Raw genomic sequence first — 20842 nt, 5'->3', positions numbered from 1 at the left:
TTTGATACTAGCTAGTTGTTATGTATGATACCTAACAGATGGAAAATCATAGTATCAAAGAGAAGCAATTTTTTTTCTTTGAGAAAACCAACCTCCAAGGTGAAAGTTAAATCAATTTTAGGTTACATCCATATTCAACATATACGACGTCGACTTTATTGTTAAAGAATTTGGCTCAGTCTAAGCTGTCACGATATTTATAAGTTAAACCTAATACTTGAATTTAATTAAAGACAAATTCATTCTAATATACTGTAATTACTAATTAGATAAGACTCATTGTAAGACTTGCTTAAGACATTTATCAAAAAAAAAAAAAAAAAAAAAGACTTGCTTAAGACACTCAACAAGTTATTCCCATATTTACCTTTAGCTCAACTCCTAATAACGACATGAAAATAAACCTTAAAAATGACAAACAAAGCAGAAGACATGACAAATTTGGTCCCAGTGTTCCATCCCAGTACTACAAACGATGAGAGTCATTATTTTGCCTGACAAATCCATCCCAGTACTACATGGGGCTAATGAAGGTTACTGAGTTTGCAAGTTCTATAATTATGGGATGGTCAAGCTGATATATGGATGGGTATTAGAGTAATTAAGAAACAGGTACTAAAAGTCTGGGTGATTATCAAGCAATGCGTATTAGATTATTGTAATTAGTATTACTTTATGATAAGGATGCTCCCTAACACATCAGTATCATCATTTTCTGAACAATGAAAAACTCTCATTATATCTAAGCATGCACATCTTTCTAAGCACAGATTGAACAATATATGTCGGTTTGTTACAGGTATTGGAAATTTTGAACAGTGCTGAAGAGGGAATGCTTATCTCATAAGTCATAATTAACCAAAAAAACATCTTATCTTCCTAAAATGTATCTTCTATAAGATCTACATTTATGGATTCTATACATGTAAGAAAATTTCACTTACAACGTAATGATTATTTTTCATAAGATACTTTATTGATATAAATGATAAATTATACTTTTAGTCCTTGACATTTAGCATAAGTTCCATTTTGGTCTCTATAAATTTAAAATTTTTAAAATTAATCTCTAAATTTCATAAAGGAAATAGGTGACTAACGAAATGTTAAGATGCTCTATTCTTTAGAGACCATAAGCAAATTTAACTTTAAAAGTAAACAATGGGGTTATTTATACAAATTTGTTTTCACGCTTGTTGAAGTGATTAGTGAACGGTGAACACAATTTTTACATAGACCTTTCATTTTTTTTTTTTTTTTCAATCACTCACAATTGACAAGTTCAATAATTATAAAAAATGTTAGTATGAAAAAATTGTGTCTCTAATATTATTGAAAATTAATTCACTACAAACTGACACATGAAAATTGGAGGGTAAATATACTGGAAAATGAGTACTTTTTTATTGTGAAAAAATGTGGGTATAATGTTTTTCAAATTTTTATTTCTTCAGCTTCATTATTTCTAATATGTTGGGTTCCACCTTACATGGATATTAAAAAATGTAAAAATTTAGGTTTTTTTTTTTTTTTTTCCTGATTTTAATGATGAACAGAATCTTCCATGTATTGTAACTATTATGTGGCTCTCTAATTCCAATCTAGGAAAATAAGTTCATGTGTATAGCGTTACTTTATTGCAGATAAACACAAGAAATATTCCTTTTTTTTTTTTTTTTTTTTGTGAATAGCAATATGAAACCGAAATATCCAATATATATATCCAATGGCTCTTTTTGGAGTAATTTCAAAAGTTAAAGCATTATCATGACTCAATCAAAATTGGCAAAGTTATGAACTTCAATCCATGGAACTCTTTGGCCAGATTAACAATTAGTAGAGAACAAGAACCAATATTCCCTGCTATTAATCTTCTAACATATGGAAATCATTTGTATTTATCTTTTCTTTGCTTTTAAATAATTCTATGATTATAACTTGTAACGTGGTAAATGTGTTTGGGTAGATTGGAATTATTAGAACAACGGAAGGATTCTAACTCAGGCTATGTTCAGTGATGCATGTATCACTGAATTAGAGCATTCACATCAACTCGTGCAAAAATTATTACTTATTTTAGCATAAGAACTTTTTTTTTTTTTTCTATTTTACCTAACTACTTTTTAGAAATACCCACATTAAATTATCTATTTTAAAATCTATTTCATTAAAATATTAATTTTTCTTGATTTTGTTAATTATTTCTCTTTTTTCACACACCACGACTACTATCAATTCTCTTCTTTCATCCTCGAGACACATTAAGAAAGAATAAAAAAAAAATTTAAATACATATGAATAGTACTAGTTCAAATTTCCATGGTTACAGTAACTTTGGATGGGCTTTGCACAATTTTACATATACTAATATCGGTGGCTTTTCAGCTATTGGGGTTAGTTTGCACTAACTAAGCAATTGGTCTTATGGACCTACAAGAAAAGGGAAACCTCCTGCAAAGACCAACCAATGGCATTAGCATGAGGTTGTTCCATGATCAAGTTAGAGAAAGATTAGTGAGAAAAATTTGTAAAATAACAATAGTAGAAGAATGCACACTTTTGTTCGTGGATTGATAGGGTACTTAGGCTCATCGGTACAACATTAACTCAACTTTGCAAAGAGATGGACCATGTCTTAGGGCATCTCCAATAGGCCCTCTAAAGCCAAATATGGAGAGCAAACACACAAAAAAACCCCTCCAACAGCCTCTCCATCTCCAATTTTTTTTTTTAGATTTGGTACAATAGCTCTCTTAACATGGAGAGCACTGTAGCAATTACTGTAGCACCTCTAAACAATATTCTCCCTTAAAATAATACCCGGTTGAATAAAAAAATAATTCTTTTTCTCTCATTCCTTTTCTCTTTCGTTCTTCACTCTCTCATGCTTCTCTATCTCAACGGTTACAAACTAAAACATACCACAATCAAAACAAAAACACAAAACCCAATCAAAAGATTTGAAACACAAAAAAAATCTTTCTCATAAGCCTAATGAAATCTAAACAATAAAATAAAACTAATCAAACTAGAACCAAAAAAAAAAAAAAAAACATGTAGAATGGCGATCTGTGTAAAACGCCAATTTCCACTTCTTTGCTGGTGATCTTTGCGTTTATGAGAGAGAATTTGCTTGTGTGAGATAGAGGGAGAGAAATTTGTGTGTGTGTGTGTGTTTGTAAGAGAAAGAGAAAGAAAGAGAGAGGGAGAAGTGGAGATATGTTCTGGAGTCTGGAGATCAAGAACTAGAAAAACAAAAAGTCAAAAGAAGAGTGAAGATGTATATAGGGGTAGGTTTACGTGTGTGGAGGAGAAAAAACAAGAGATAAAAAGAAAGAAAAAACGTATGGATGAAAAAAAAAAAAAAAAAAAAAAAAAACTAAAGAAAGAAAGGAAAAATAATATAAGGAATAAGAAATCAAAATTGAGTAACATTATTATGATATTTTCACAATAAATTTTAAGTGATTGATTGTTATTAGTTGATATTGGTGAGTAAAAAAAGAATTTAAATGGTGGGTTCAAATTAGAACTAGTAACAATTTACCATATAAGATTTTGTTGTGAAAGTATTGCGAAAAAATGTTGTAGATGCAACATTTCTCATTAAAAATAAAATTATTTATATATATATAATTGTTAATGTTGTTTGGAATTTGAAAAATATAGATGAATTAAGAAATATTAAATAAAGTATAAAGAAATAATATTTTAATGGAGTAGAGAAAAAGATGGAGAGTCAGTTAGAAAGTGTATTTAAAAAAGTGAGTAGGTAAAACGAAAAAGTAATTGTTCATTCTCCAAACAATACAAAAATTTAGAGAGACTGTTGGAGATGTTCTTATCTATATTATTATATAAGCGGCTTCACCTGTTTGGGATTATTATTATTTTGTTTAAAAATGTCCCTACAATCCTATGTTTAAGTAGAAACAAAACTAAAGGACAATCTGGTAAAAATATAACTTTAACTTCTACTAATACATGGCCTAAAAAATAGGATCACTCTTCTGTTGATTTTTAAATTGCTTTATCCACTTATAAATTAAATTCTCAAAATAAAAATTATATATGTATATATATATATATATATATATATATATAAAACACAAGTTTTTTTTTTTTCCTACAAAATAGGAACACTAAAATAAAAAATAAAAACCTCATCGCACACGATATAAAACACAAGTTTTTTTTTTTTTTCCCTACAAAATAGGAACACTAAAATAAAAAAATAAAAATAAAAACCTCATTGCACATGCGAAGCACGTGTGATGAGGCTAGTTGCTTTTAAAGTGATTGACAATTTGTATAGCCCAATTAAGGCAGATGTGAGAGAGACTAACGTTAGGTTGCCCTCGACCTCAAGTTGAGATCATCTAGATACTCTAAGGGGGTGCCTGAACTAGAATGTGTGACTGAGCAAACCAAACGTTGCATTCCAATTTTGGTTTGCCAAAAACACCAAACTTAGGTTCGTAATTTTAATACTAGTTGTTTTACTTTGAGAAAACCAACCTTGGTGAAACTTCACTATATGACAATTTAAAGGTTACATCCACATTCAACATATATGACGTCGACTTTATTGTTAAAAAACTTGGCTCAATTTATGACTTGTTTTTTGAATTGCTTTGGGGCGGGGGACATCATGGCCTCCTAGCTTGTGAAATTTTCCTTTGATAGTAGTAGTTAATCATAGTTAATCTTTAAAATTACTTGCCACCAACCCCCCCTAAACTTATGAGAGAAAAATACAATACAGATTAATCCCTTTCAAATTGTGTTTTAGTCTCTCTCAAATCTTACAAATTGGCTCAGAAAAATTCAAAACAAAAAAATTTGTTACAAAGAACCCACAAAACACCCAGCCTTGGCACATAGTGTCCATTTAGGAACAACTTTTTTTTTTTTTGGTTGAAAGTGTGCTAAAGTACTATACTTTTACTTTAAAAAAGTGAGATTTTAAAAAGTTGTACATACAACCTAAAAGTTAAAAACTAAGCTTATAAACTCAAGCCAAATAGATACATACTTTCTCCGAATTCCACAATTTTTAATTTTTTTATTTTATTTTTGGTGTTAAAACATATTGGTTTTTTAGTAACTTAAGCTATAATATTTTATTTTATTTCCCTAAATAAAAAATTATTATATTTTATTTATATTCAAATTTTATAATATATCTTTATTTATATAATTATATCTGATAATATTATACGAGCTATTGAGATCTAATTTTTTTTCAAAAAAGATATATAATTAGGTTAGAAAATTTAATATTTAAGTTTTCAAAGTTTGAATAATTTATAGGGAAAAAATTCATAATTGATTTTTATTTTAAGAGAAAAAGTGTTCACAACTCTAAAGTTACCACTCAATCTTATATCCCAAATACTAAAACTTTTGATGTTGAATCCTCTAAAAAGGCTCAAAAATATGAACCCAAATAAATTCTATTATTTCCTTAGAATGTGATCATGGATTACAAAAACTAATAACATCCCTATTAATCGACTTGATGAACATCTCAAAGTTGGGCCATATCAATATAGAAGTCAGTATTAAAAACAATCCTAATCTAAACATCAATTATTAATGATTTCAGTAGCATAAAAGAAGGTAGGACACAACTTCGTTGAGTTAAAGTTAATTTATAAAATATAAAATTGTTTTAATAATGATTTTTTTTAATTAAGAATTTTATTATATTTAGCCCCCCAAGACAAAATTCTTGGCTTTGCCATTAGTCATTCTTCTTGCTAAGTTGCTAGCCATGTTGCATGTTTACGTAAAAGATTTCTATTAGGAAAGCTTACTTGGACTTAGGTTAAACTCCAAAGACAGATTGCTTGGTAGAATTTGAGTCAATGTGGAGATTTGTTAGAAATTATCTTAAATTCTTAATATGACTCGGTTTGAGTGTTTTTTTTTTTTTTTTTTTAAATGTAGAGGGAAAGTTTTATTTTTCTTGAAGGAAACTTTTATTTCTCATTAAGAAAGCAAATTGGTTTTACTTATCCACTAAGAATTTTGATATTCCTTATCTACCGGCTATAGCCACATTACAAACCGTGGCCTAAAAAAACGTGGCTATAGGCTATAGCCACGTTTTTTTGCGATATAGCCGCGTTTTAGAAACGCGGCCAGATGACCTTTTTTTTGTAGTGACCAAATATTGAAATTTTATAAATAGGCAATTCTACAATGGTTTTGGTAGTTTTGGCCTAAGGATCCTCCTAAGACTCTTAAAAAACACAAAGTAAGTCTATTAAATTAGTTGAAAAGAGCTATAAATAGGATTTGGTATTTGTCAATGTTCTTTGAGTGTGTAAAGTGTGAACATTTTATAATTATTTTTTCGACGTAGATATAAAGAGAGACTTGTTTTTTTGTGACACCTTTCATCATAATAATGTACGCAATCAATCTTGTATAAGGGTGCTATTCGAAAACCCTTTCATGCAACAACAAATATTATAACTTTTATCGTCACAAGACTCACAACTATAAATGCATGAAGACAAAACTAAAACTTCCACTTATACAACAAGCTCTTATCGAATTTAAGTTTTGACAACATTTGTGAGTTAAACCTAACACTTAAATTTAAAGAGAAATTATGAAATTCATCATAATCAAAAGAAGTTATCCCATTTTCACCCTGCCATGAGCAGCTTCCCTTCTTATTTTTATGGTTGTCTACAGTGTACAAGTTGTGCTCTGGTCTTGTGACAAGAGATTCCTCTCTAGGCCTTTTTCCTTTGAATGCACAACTAACCAATCGTCAGACATCAGCCTTGTTAGCATATCATGGCCCCAGTGGCCCAAATCAATTTTAGGTGTCATGTATTCGTAAAGCAAGCAAGTGAACCTTGTGTTAGTTAATGGTTAGTCAATTATTCTCTAATATATAAGTTCGACATTGGGTTCATTATAACACAAGTACTTGATATCAATATATAGCCATCAAGTGCTTCCTTAAACCAACTGTCTCACACCAAATCAACAATTTTTTTTTGGTTCTTTCTTGAAAAGTAATTATACAGTGTTTCCTGTTATCAATTAATAATAATATTATTTTAAAATTATCCATTTCAATTAGGTTTTTACGTTTTATTTCTTTTAGTTTATTTAATTTATCTGTTTACTTACAGATTTTTTCTAAGGTTTTTTTAGGGTGAAAAAAAAAATTGTTCTAAAACAACCTCGCTTCTAAAAAGAATTCCTTATTAATTTTGTTTACATTTTTAGTGTATTTTGCACCCATAAATGAAAGTGGAATCAAATACTTTTAAAATACAATATGGCAAAAGCCTTTTGTATTACTACTTGAGTTAACAGCAACAATAAGTGGTCTCTTGGTTGGATATGATTCGGGTAAGCTCTTTGCAATTCCTTGTGGGTTTGATTCTCACACATTTATTTTCTAAGTTTTTTATATCTATTTTTATGTATTAAAATGACAACATTCTTAAAATGTGAATGAGTATGAAATATATATATATATATATATATATATATAAAAAAGATATCTTTAAAATATTTTTTTTATACAAAATAGAAATTATACTATAACCTAATCTAAATGTATATGTGTATAAAGCTCTCTTCTAAAGACTTGAAACCCGGCCCTTGATCCCTACACCTCACAAGCACTTATACTTGTAGAATAACTATCACACCAAAAGTGTGCAGTGATTTTAAAATATCTTTAAGAATGTGGTCTTCCCCACATTTAAACAAATCCCAACACTTATTGCATTTAAAAAAGAGGTTCCTCTCTCTCTCTCTCTCTTTGGGTTTTTTTTTTTTTGGTAGGTTTGTGTTGGTCTTTGAGATCTATGGCTTTTGTTTGGTCTAATTAGATTTTGTCTTCTTCTTCTTCTTTTTTTTTTTTTTTTTTTTTTTTTTTTTTTTGATTTGCTAGATTTGGGTTTTTTAAAAACAACTCTGTGATTCTTAATTCGTAATGTAAATAAATGTGAATTGATTTGTTTAGTTGGTGAGAAAATTTGAGAGAAGAAGAGAAAACCAAAAGATCAACTGAACCGAACCAAAGTGGTTCAGAGTAAATAAGTTTGGGGTTCCAATAGGTTTGGTCCCAGGTTCTTAAAAACAAAACATTTCGGTCCGGTCAAAATAACCTTAGGACCGATTGAATTGGACAGACTACATTCCTAGGAAGGGCTGAAAGACATGAAAGGTTGAATAAACTAATAAAGTGAAACAGTATTATGATTCAAGAACATATAAAGGATAAAAATTATGAATGCATAAGGGGAATTGAATGAAAAATTTAAACAGACAATAGTTGGAACTCGGAAGTTGGAGGAGATGAAAAGTTAAACTAAAAAGGCAACGGTTGAAAGAGATGATAGGTTGAAGAACAAAATGAAAATTGCAACAAAAACCAAAAAAAACAAAAAATGTGGATAGGAAACGATATTAATGACGTGATGTAACTAGAGTTCTGCAAATTTTATTGCAAAGCTTCCATTATTATATATATCATGAGAAGTACTATGTCTACAATGTTTTCAGAATACTTTCGTAATAAATCATACGTGGTAAATTGTTATTAGTTCAAATAAATTAAATCCATCATTGAAATTATTATTTCTTGCCTAATAATAGTATTCTGTACCAACCTACCATTCATGATTTATTATAAAAATATTGTGAAAATGTCATGTAGCATAGATTTATTCTAAGACTACCTTAATAAACTCAATAAAGTTATTCCCATGTTTACCAATTTACTCAACTTCTCCTAATAACATGACAACCAACCTTAAAAATGACAAACAATCTGGACATAACAAATTTGGTCCTAGTGTTCCATCCTTGTCTCCAAACGATGAGCAAGTTCTATCAGGTTACTGAGTACATATCTTTGCAAGTTCTATAATTAAGGGATGGTCACGCTGCTAAAAATCCTGGTGATTATAAAACAATGCATATTAGATTAGATTGTAAATATTTTTATTATGTTCCCTAACAAATCAGTATCATCATTTTCTGAACAATGCAAAATTCTCATTGTATCTAGGCATGCACATCTTTCTAAACACAGATTGAACAATATATGTCGGTTTGTTTAGGTGGTGGGAATTTTGAATAGTTCTGAAGAGGGAATGCATAGCAAAAAAGATTTTATAATCCTAGAATGCCTAAAAAGTATCTTTTATAATACTCATCTCAGATGTGTATAAGATCTAAACTCATGGATGTGTAACAATAGTGTTATTTACAATGTAATGATTATTTTTCATAAGATGCTTTATTACTATAAAGGTGAATTTCACTTTTGTCCCTAAAATTTAGCATATGTTTCATTTTAGTCTCTTAAAATTTCGAAATTTAATTTCTGAAAATTCAAAAGGTACAATTTGATCAAGCTATTTTTCTTTTAGGAATCAAACCGAATCAAACTATATATATATATATATATATATATATATATATGTATGTATGTATATTTAAGTGACCAAAATCATATTACCCCATTTTTTGAGGGACAAAATTGGTCTATTTTGAAAATTTTAGGGACCAAATCTCAAAAATTTTAAATCTGAAGGACCAAATTGAATTTATCCCATATTTGAGGAACAAAATATAATTTACCATAGTATAAAATGTTGGCCTAAGTAATCAACCAGGAATACCAATCTCATTGCATACTTGGGTAGCTTCATTTATACTATTTTAAGGTACAATTTGTCACTTTTATTTTTCATTTTGTCTAGAAATATTCACAAAGCAGGTTGAATAAAGAAAAAAAGCACTGTCAAGAGAAAGATGGGAAATGAGGGGCCTGAGCAAGGTCAGGTCAAAGACAAGCACAGGACATTCCGATCAAAATGTGTACGAAAATGTAATTAGGTATGCCCCAAAAAGTCATAAAGCTAATGAAAGTGGTTGTCAATATTATATTTAATCATGTATCTTATTGTTCATTGACATGATTATGTATTAAATTTTATATTTATTTATTAGAATACAAGTATTAGCTTTAAAGCATTAATCTGCTTGATGGTTTATTGAGTGTCTGCGATGTCCGCAATTTTGGGGTTCTGTAACACCCTGTCTTAACTTAAAAATTAAACAGTCTCTCCAAAAAAAAAAAAAAAAAAAAAAGTCTACGTACATAAATGTTTTTATTTTTTATTTTATACTTTTTGAAATAACTGATTTTAAGTGGCGGAAATATAACTATTTACATAAACATATTATTTATCCCGATTACTCACAATTGATTATTTTAATAATTATGAAAAAATATTGTGAACAAAGTTGTACATCTAATATTTTTGAAAATGTAATATATTATAAACCCTATTTAAAATACTAGTATTTTTATTTTTGTGTGTGTTCTAATAAATATTACTATTTACTAAAAAAATATTTTTTAAAATTAAAATAATTGCATGACCATTGCCACATTTGAAAACTGGAGTGTAACACACAAGTACTTTTTTTATTGTGAAAAAATGTAGGTACACAATTTGAATCCTTCACTCAAACAAAAAATAAAAAATAAAAAAAATATTCTCATTGGGGAATAGAAAGGATTGAACAATTTTATTAAACTGCAAAACTTTTTTAAAGGACTATGAGTAATAGTCAAAGTTGGGGAGGAAAGAATTGATATTTTTCTTATGAACTAATAATCTATAGTTTTTAAATAAATTGTTTAAACATATGTAGCGTCCTATTGTAGTAACATACTCGAATATATATAATTTTTGTATATAATAAAGTTTTTCTTTAGTATGCCCTATCATCTATGGGTTACATTCATATGAATGTGAAATGTCAACTAGCAATTTGAAATCACAAAAATTTTGTTTCACTCTGAAAAAAAATTGAAATACACTCGGCTGTTAAATAAAACAAATATTCGAAATTAAAAAGTTCTCCATTATTCTTTTTTTTAATCAAATTAAAATCTTTATTATTTTTTGGGGCAAAAGTTCAAACCTCGTAGTTTTCACCCTCTGCTGTGAGCAACTTCCCTTCTTGTATTTTTCTGGTTGTGTCTACTGACTAATGAGTGTACAAATGGTGCCTTTGTGAGTTGTGACATGATGAGATTCCTCTTTAACCCTTTCTATTTTAATGCTTCAGCCTTAAACCAATTGTCTCATACCATATCAGCAATTTCTTTTTTGGATTTATTAGATCACTCTCTTTTTTCTTACTTCAGAACTAATTATACATTTCAATCAGGTTTTTACAATTTTCTTCTTTTAGTTTATTTAAATTAGATTTTTATAAGGTTTTTTTTTTAGATACAATTATATTTTTAACCAAATAAGTAAATCCTCCTACCAATATCATGTCTAAAATTATCTTTATTATTAAAATTTACCCTTGAGTGATAGGATTCGTTTTGCTAACCATAATGGAATTACCAATTATAGTTTGGATAAAAAAAAAATCTTAAATCTTATTGAAAGAATTATCTTAGCTTAAGAATAGGGTACCTAAAAGGAGAAAAAGGAAAAATTGCATTATATTATTCAAACACATTGCCGCAAGATAGATAGTTGTGAATTGCAGTTCATCCTTCCCAACACACCAACCTAACACCATTCACTTCTTTGTTGGTGTTGTACTATTTCAAATTTTGGAACGATATTTTTGAAGAGAGAGAAAGTTCTCTAACGTGGTATAATTAGGTAGGACATAGAGTTTTTATTTTTATTTTTTATACAATATAGAAATTTTACTCTAATCTAGTCTAAGTGTATATGTATATGAAATTTATTATTGGAGACTTGAAGCCTGACCTTTATCCTCCACACCCCAAGTACTTATACTTGTGAATGATCATCACACCAGGGATGTGCGGTGGTATTTATAAAAGTGTTATTGTTCAATATTATTTGAAAACTGAAAACTGGTTGGAAGAGTTTTCTAAATTTAGTATTCAAACACCCTAAAATAAGAAACATAACTCAAACACTCCTAAAAGAAATCTCTTATCAAACCATTTTTTTTTTTTTTTTTACCACAGTTTTTAGTTTTCAGTGTTTAAACTTTAAAAACTGTTGGTAATAATTCTATGAAAATTTGTTTTGTTTTTGTGAAACATAATTATACTGAAGTTGAAAAAGTCTTCTACTGTATACAATTGCCAAAGTTAAACCAATAGATCTTAACTACTTACTACACTATTTACCACTACTTCCAATAAACCAATAAAACACTTCCGGTGAAACAAATTTGACTCCACCAATTCTTGGCTATTAAGGTCTTTTCCCCTAACCAAAACATTATTTTATACACATTCCTTAACAAGAACCTGAATTAAGCGAAGGGTAATTTGGTCGATATCTCATGCCAACCCATAAGAAAGGCGGTACATTCTGGCCCCCACTTCCAATAATAACCTTGAAAACTTAACCTTCAAAAGAAATAAATAAATAAATAAAAACACACTCTTTTTAAAACCTAAACCTAAAAACAAAAACAAAACATAGTGTGTGCATCCAATAGAACTCTGTGACAATGTCTCTGACACCTATGTCCTTCTTGACTATCTTTCTTCTCCTCCATCTTCATCTCACAGCCACCTCTTCCATCCACAACCTTCTTGAAAGCCAAGGCCTTCCGGCTGGGCTTTTCCCAGACAGTGTAAAGTCATACAGCCTAGACCAAAATGGACTTCTAGAGGTTCATTTGGACCAGCCATGCTTAGCCAAGTTTGAGACGAGAGTACACTTTGATAGTGTAATCAGGGCTAACCTCAGCTTTGGTGGGCTCAAAGGGTTGGAGGGTCTGAGTCAGGAAGAGCTTTTTCTATGGCTGCCAGTGAAAGATATCATAGTGAATGATCCATCTTCAGGGCTGATTTTGTTTGATATTGGTGTTGCTCATAAACAACTCTCTCTTTCTCTGTTTGAAGATCCTCCAGTTTGTAAGCCTCAAGGTACTGAATTTTTCTCTGAATTTTTTTTACTGGGTTTCTGAATTGTTATTTGATTCTGGATCTGGGTAAAACCCTTTCTGGGTTCGTTAATTTGTTCTTTCCTCTGGCACTTTTACTCTGTTTGGTTGCTGAGAAACCCGATCGGAAAATTTTGGAAAATTGTGTCTTTGTACTATTGATTAAACAGCCTGATTAAAATTTTGTAGAGTTATTTCTTAACAAAAAAAGTGGGCCTAATTACATCTTACCCTCTTGTGATTTGACCCGAATTCAAGTTGTCTTTGGATTGAAATTTGGCACTTTAAGCTTTGCTCTGTGTCTGTGGATTGAAATTTGACAGAATCCTAAATTTGGCACTTTAAGCTTTGATAATTTAGGATTCCGTAACCCACCTTTGCATTTGCCGTTATAAAAAACAGATTTTAATTAAAAAAACATAAATAGAATGGATCAAAAAGCTAGGGTTTAAAATTTTGTAAAAGATGGATGAACATTTCATAAAAAAAAAAAAAAAAATTCAAACAATTACAAATTGAATATCAAAATGAAGCAAACTTCCGATGTTAGCTTAGAAGACAAACAAAAAAAGAAAAGAAAAGAAATGAAAATGGAGCATGAATCTTGGCTGGGTTTGTGTGTGTGTGTGTGTGAGAGAGAGAGAACTTAAACTCCACTGAAGACTAGACACAAAAGGTATCCAACCCAAGTTCAAGACCCTTATCAATTTTCTCAACACAATTCTCTCTCTTCATTTTCTTCGAAAATGAGTCAAATGACCAAAATCCACCAAGAATCATAGGAAAGTCAAAAACTAAATCCAGAATCAAGTTAAACCATTAATAGTACCACTTGTTTTTCACTCCCTGACTCTGAAGTCGTGAAATCTGGCTAGAATAAGCATTTAGCCTTGGTGGGGATTCAAATGGTGATTATGACAAATGGGTAGTTCCTTTAGGGAGAGTTGACTTAGTATGAAAAATTTTCTTCAAACCCTAACCTTTTGATCTGTTTTGTGTCATGTATTTGTATTAAAATGCGTTTTTAACGGAATATGGAGAGGGAGGTCACAGAAGTCTAACGGAGTAGAGCTCATATGTGTAAAATGTTAAATTTCAAACTACATGTAGACAACTTAAATTTAGGTCCAACCACACGTGGGTAAGTTTTAATTAGCCCAAAAAAGTATTACTTTAAAATGTTCAGTTTCTTCTTTTTGTTCAATTTTGTCTCTTTGATTAACATTATATTTAAATGTGGAGTGCAGGCTTAATATTGGAGGAGAATAGCAGGAAGATGAATATGGGATTTCAAGTTCAAAGATAAGAGATAACTATTTCATATGAGAGAGATGGAGTTCTCTTCTTTTTGTTTGTCTCATATTTTATTTCTCTTTTTGTGTTTTGGGGTTTTTGTTTTTGTTTTTTATTTTTTATTTTTGGAAGAGGAAAATTTGGAGTACAGATCATAGATGTTGTTTAGGGCTGTAAAAAATGGATAATTGGGTATAAGATTTGGAAATTAAGCTGCAAAATTTTCGGAATTTTAGCATTAGGTTCTTCAACTAGATAGTATCTAAAGAAATTTTGGTTTTTTTTTTTTTTTTTTTTTTTTTTTTTTTTTTTTTTTTTTTTTTTCCTTCATTATCATTAATACTAAGCCTGTAATTTTTGTTGGTTATTATGATATGGAGCATGGACAAGGTTTTCCTGTTATTTTGCGATATTCGGAAATAATTAATAATGTAAAGCATCAATTTCTCTACAAAAGAAGGATAAGAGCATCTACAGCAGCTGTGGCATAATTTATGTCATTTTACTACACCAAATACCTACTTTATTATTTTATCACATCATTTTATAACATCTCATTTATCAAATATTTTATCATTCAATTCTATACATTAAAATAATATTTACTACACATTAAAATAATATAAACAACACAATAAAATAATATATCTAACACAATAAATAACAACCACAACACTGTTGCCACTGTCACCACCACCACCACCGTGGCAACCACAATTCATTGCAAAACAAAAAAACTGAAAACAAAACCACCACCACAACCACCGTTATCAACAACCTATCACAAAACCCATTAAAACACACTTAACCAAACCTAGAAAACACAGCAACTCAAACCCAGAAAACACAACCAAAACCCACGAAACTATTAGCACCGCCAACCCAAAGCCACGAATCCACTTGCACCGACAACCAAAACCCACTAGCACCAGCAACCCATGATTCCGATCTCACCTCAACGTCGATGCTCACGATCATGACGAACACTCAGATCTCACGAAACTACTAGCACCGCCAACCCAAAGCCACGAATCCACTTGCACTGACAACCAAAACCCACTAGCACCAACAACCCATGATTCCGATCTCATCTCAACGTCGATGCTCACGATCATGACGAACACTCAGATCTCACCTCAACGTCAATGCCCATGTCGATTCTGATCCCATGATTGTGACGAACACTTCGGCGGCAGACCTCGCCCTCACGAACCTTGCTTACTGCTTGCACGTCGATCTTCATGACTTCGCGGTCCCTGGCACCAAGCTCTACTTTGCCTCCATCACCGATTCCTTTGTTCTTTCTGGGTTTGTGATGATTCCATTTCTGGGTTTTGTTTTGAACTGGGAATTGGAGTTTGATTTGAGGTGCAAAGAGAGAAGAAAGAGGATTTTTGGGTTTGATTTGAGGAAAGAACACCGGTTGGGGGAGAGAGATAGATTGTGAGGAGAGAGAAAAAATAATTAAATAAGTGAGAGGAGAGAGAAAAGCTGAATAAAAAAAATAATAAATCATATGTCACATTTCATCCGTACCGTGGCAAATTTGTGAGGGTATTGTTCAATGTTCCATAATTTATGAGATTTGAAACATCTGATAAATGAGGTTTTTTGGTGTTTGATGTGCCAAATATACCAAAAATTTGGCATTTGGCACATTTACCACATCTAGTGTGGATGCTTTAAGTGAATGAGTGAAGATGAATGACATTTTTTTCCTCCATGAATTTGACAAACACTTAGAGATATATATAGTATGGGATCTTTACACGAATTTCTGTTGACATGTTTGAGAGGTTCAAGCGGGTAGCCTTGGCCGTTGGATAGGCTTAGGCTTGAAAAGAATTGAATGACTTATTATGTATTAAATGAAAACGAAAAAGTCTTTAGTAGGTGTATTGAATGTTGGTTGATTTTTTTCCATAAGAAGATTGTTAGTTGCTATATATATATTTACATAGAGACCTTTTCATTTACATTTTCTCCGAATTTCATTGATCCTACCAACAATATTACCATATAATATGAAATTAATTATGTATTGGGTTTTGGAAACCATTAGAATTTGGGAGTTTAGGGGCGTTTGGTAACGTTGTTTTAGTAATGCTGTTTGTATTTTTTAAAAATATATGTAGGTGAAAAAGTGTGTAAAAAAATATGTAATATTATTTAAAAACTGAAAACATGTATTTAAATTTCTATACCAAACATGTGTTAAAAAAGCCATCTGCCATTCCCAGTCATTAGTCAAGGCACATTTAGCTTAGAGTCCTTGGTAAAGTGGCATGTGGGAACCAAGTTGTATCTGCATTTTTTCGTGCCAACCTGATATAATCACTGTTATGCCAAAAGGCTGTGTTTCTTCCATTATCACTTAGTAGATCTAAACCAAATGGCCTCCAAAAAAAAAAAAAAAAAAAAAAAAATGACAGCACTGTTTTCCAAAAGTGGATCATTGCAATTGTCTGTTTCCATACAAGTGGCCTCCATTACAGTCTTTTCGGAAGAGTTAGACAAACTAGCTTTGCCCATCTTGGATATTTTAACATACTGTGCTGGCCTTACAATTTTTAATTATCCATTCATTCCTTCTTCGGTTTTTTTATTTTTTATTTTATTTTTATTTTTTTTATTACATAAATAAATAAAGGCTCCGTTTGTTTCAATAGAAAAGCTTGTATAAAGATAAATTTTCAGTATTTGGTAACATTCGAAAAAATGAGTCAAAAAAAACTATTTTTGGTTAATAAAAAAAATATGATTTATTTTTAGATATTGTTTTCTACTAAATTTTTTTGGAACAACTCTAACTCCCAATTAAATAAGAGAAGTTAGGAAGTTTTTTTTCAACTCATTTAAAGTTGTTACTAAATATAGAAAAATGAGATAATTTTATAGAAAATACATTTTAAAAAATGATTTATTTTTTATAAAATATTATGGCCAAAACAAACATAGCAATCCTTCATCGCTATTCAACTACATTATTTCATTTTTCAAAAGAAATAATAGTTTTGCTATTTTCCCTAGATCTTGAAAACTCCTAAATAATTAAAAGAAAAATTCGCTTCAAGTCTTCAAACGATTGATTGTAGTGCAAACTGCAAAGTAATGAACATTCTCAAAATGTTTTACACTTTTTATGCAACCACAACCGCCTTAACAACTTTAAGGTTGTCGTAACAGAGGTCAATGGTAATGCCCTTTGCAAAATCATTTACAAACATATTTATTGGTATCTTTTTTTTTTTTTTTGGCTTGAATATTTATAAGTGTCACAGTAATGCTTCTTCCAACTTCATATATCGCTTTTACTGTGTTCAATACTCTTGACAAGGAGAGGGTATCTTTGGCCTTGAACGTATACATTCTGCCTCTTAGTGTGTATGGCTCCCATTATTTTGTAGGTCTAATGCATTACGAGGGTGGAACTCATACACTATGAGGAGAATTCATATATAGGATACATGAAAATAATAATTGCTTGATAAGATATTATTGAAAGCACTATAAAATTTTTTGACAGAACATCTTTACTTATCATCACTATAATGTTATTTTGTTACAATCAAACAAATAGAAATTACGGAAATTTTTTATGAGAGCGACTGTAATTCTCATTTTTTTGTGACACCCTTGCAAGTTTCTTTTGAAATAAAATCAATTTTTTATCAATAAAATAAAATTAAAATTTCTAATGTGCCTATTAGAACAACTCTAACTCTAGTACATGGTTTTCTCACCTAAAACCGAATCAAAAGACTCTCAAGCCCCAAACCTGTAATGTTTTTCATAAATTATTTTTTATATTTAAAAATTATAGTTTTAAGGAAGAAGCATTATTGCTTTGAGTTACTAAATAAAGAAAGAAATAAGGGGAACATGTTTTTATTCCGAAATGATTAAAGATTAATTAAGCTAATATAGTAATACTATACTTTCCGAGATTAAATATGTGAAAGACCGGGATCACTATCATTAAACGATGCGTTCTGTGTTGTAGTAATTGGATTTAAAACTAGTTTATGGCAATGCTCCTAAAGAAAACTAATTTTTCATCAGATTTTTTTATTTTCCAGAACTGTCAATAGTTGGAATATACTATGTATTGCAACTTGAAAGTCGTGTTCAAGCAGAAACATGAAATAAAAAGGTGATATTTTTATTTTATTATCAAGTAGTGATCCACAACCGGAAAGCACAACCATTGTTTACTTGATGAACTTTTCTCCACCAACGTGTGGATTTTGACAAGCATTCGATCTTAGTAATGCATAAATAAGCCTTGTCTTACATGCCACCAAACATAATAACTAAGGTATTAACAGAAAATCGACTAGAAACCAACACAAAATGCCCATTTATTTTGTCAGTTCAATGACTGATCAGTAATACTTCCAATTGCTCTATATGCCATTAATGATCTGTAGCAGCAACTCCTTGGTGCGCTGGACTTCATTTATTTCACCATGAATTCCCTGAAAGTACGAGAAGTTTACAATAAATAAGCATTATCAGTTAAAACTTATGAAAGTACATGTATAAAACTGAGGGAAAGTGTAGGACAATTCGTTGTGACAGTGAATTGCAGTTTGATTTAATTGTTGGTTCCAAGTCTGTTACCATTGCATGTATGTACCTACTTTGATTTTATAGTTAGATATGAATTTGTTTTGATACCATGCTAGTACAAAGGAGAAAATACTAATTTTTTTTAAAAAAAAAAAGTATTTTTGGAAAGGTGGCACCAAAGTTTTTGTTTTTACAAACCTTAACACAGGATGAAACAAGCATTGCTCCTTTGGAGGTAGTAACACTTGTATCAGTGAGTTCAAAGCCAAAAGCAGTCATGGCCTCTATCAGTCTTGTGAATCCACCCCTTTTCTTCCCGAAGATGATCTTTATCCAAAGTTTTTTCCCATCAATTTGGGTGACCTCAACCTCTGCCTAAGAACATCAACAAAGAGAATCACCAATTATGCTTAAAAGAACTTTATGCGTCTAAGACTCCAATAGTACTGATTAACTAGTAGTTGATTAACCTGAATTCCACTTTTCCTCATCTCTTCGGCAGGATCAATTTCTTCACTTCTTGGCAATGCTCCCTCTTCAGATGATGCTTCCATTTCGTAAAGTAGGCCCTGAAGAACATTCACATTGTTCTTCAGCTCCTCAATGTATGAAATTGCATCCTCGATAATGGTTGCTTTGTTCATCTACAGACAAGCAAAATAATCATATATCTTAACATATGATGTTTTTGAGTAAACAAAAGTGTTATGATCAAGAGCACATGAAGGATAACTTAAATTCAAATCCCCTTTTCCCATTTTTTGTGAACAAAAACAAAATGGTTGTGAAACACATTACTCGAAATTTAAAAACATAGAATATTAAGGCTGTTAGAGTGGTACATTTGTGATAATAGGAACTAATGCACGTAGTGCCAGGAGCCTATCACTGAGCTTTTGCCTTCTCCTCCTCTCTGCATGGAGGTTCTTAGACTTGTACTCTGTGCCATCGTCATTGCTGTACCTCCGTCGTCCAACCCTTCCCCTGCTGTTACCTTCTTTTGTTATGAATAATCCATCCAAGGCAGAGCCTACATATTCCATTTTGTGGAGAAAATGAATGTTGATTCCACTAGTTAGAGAGAGAGTTTCTGCACTAGTTTGATAGGAGATTGTATGATTATTATATAACTCCTTCACAAGTTCAACATGTGTGTGTGTGTGTGTCTCAGAGAGAGAGAGAGTGGATGGTGCTACAGTTTTTGGGAATCCTCTAACAATAAGCACAATTCTTGTTTTCTGGACTCATTTAACATGAGAGAGAGAGAGAGAGAGAGAGAGAGAGAGAGAGAGAGGGTTGTTGAAATGCATTGTTAGTTATAGCCATAGAAGATAAGAAATGGCTAATAATTTCTCATGTTTGTCTCTTTGCATTAACCTGCAATGTTGATTGATGGATCTATCATATTTAGAATCATACTAATGAACTAGTATTAGTTGATTGATATTCCATTCTAAAGTCGAAGTGAGCTATATAATTAAATGCTTGATATGCAGCTATATTCAATAAACAGCACAAATCTGTCTCCTAACCAAAATATTTAGCTCTTTAATCACTATATGAATACAGTTGTGCTATCTTGTTGTTTCGTTTCTTTACACGTATTACCATTTGTTTTGTTGACTGGAAAGTACGAATGAATGTGGGTTTGTTATAACTTACAAGCATATATTCTCCCCCCAGAATAGTACAATTAGATCCCCTAATTAAGCCACCATGACAATGCTAGAGGCTGTGGATTGTCTCATTTAGTGTACCATGTGGATGGTTTGAGAATGGTGAACACTTTGGTTTCCAATGGATATTTCGAGAACCTTTCATATTTATGATAGTACATTTAATTTTTGGCTTGCTCTTAATGGTACACTGAAGTCCTTTCTAAGGACAGCAATACTTCACACTATTTTTACAAATAGAGTCCTTTATTTTCTAGACCAATTTCTTGCTCATCAAGAGTGGCTATGTTTTCCAGAAAACAATTCTGGAATGAGTTGAATTAATGCCCCTAATTTTTACTTTGGCA

General features: G+C 30.8%; 2 protein-coding genes across 2 annotated transcripts; one reads left to right on the top strand and one right to left on the bottom strand.

Moving 5' to 3' along the window:
* The first annotated feature begins 12449 nt into the window (after positions 1 to 12449).
* On the top strand, positions 12450 to 14482 carry LOC115988837. Its single transcript, XM_031112456.1, has 2 exons — positions 12450 to 12937; positions 14202 to 14482. The coding sequence occupies exons 1-2, from the start codon at positions 12517 to 12519 to the stop codon at positions 14258 to 14260; spliced, it is 480 nt and encodes a 159-aa protein (XP_030968316.1). The 5' UTR covers positions 12450 to 12516; the 3' UTR covers positions 14261 to 14482.
* Positions 14483 to 18388: 3906 nt separating this feature from the next.
* Positions 18389 to 20051, bottom strand: LOC115993016 (transcription factor DYT1). Its single transcript, XM_031117285.1, has 4 exons — positions 19662 to 20051; positions 19290 to 19463; positions 19018 to 19194; positions 18389 to 18725 (listed from the first exon to the last, which is right to left on the bottom strand). Exons 1-4 carry the CDS (start codon positions 19860 to 19862, stop codon positions 18654 to 18656), a joined length of 624 nt encoding a protein of 207 aa, XP_030973145.1. The 5' UTR covers positions 19863 to 20051; the 3' UTR covers positions 18389 to 18653.
* Positions 20052 to 20842: the final 791 nt, after the last annotated feature.

Source organism: Quercus lobata, chromosome 5 (assembly GCF_001633185.2).
Source record: "Quercus lobata isolate SW786 chromosome 5, ValleyOak3.0 Primary Assembly, whole genome shotgun sequence".
NCBI classification, from domain to species: Eukaryota; Viridiplantae; Streptophyta; class Magnoliopsida; order Fagales; family Fagaceae; genus Quercus; species Quercus lobata.
Note: the sequence above shows the minus strand (reverse complement) of the source record. Positions and strands in the feature narration are given on the sequence as shown.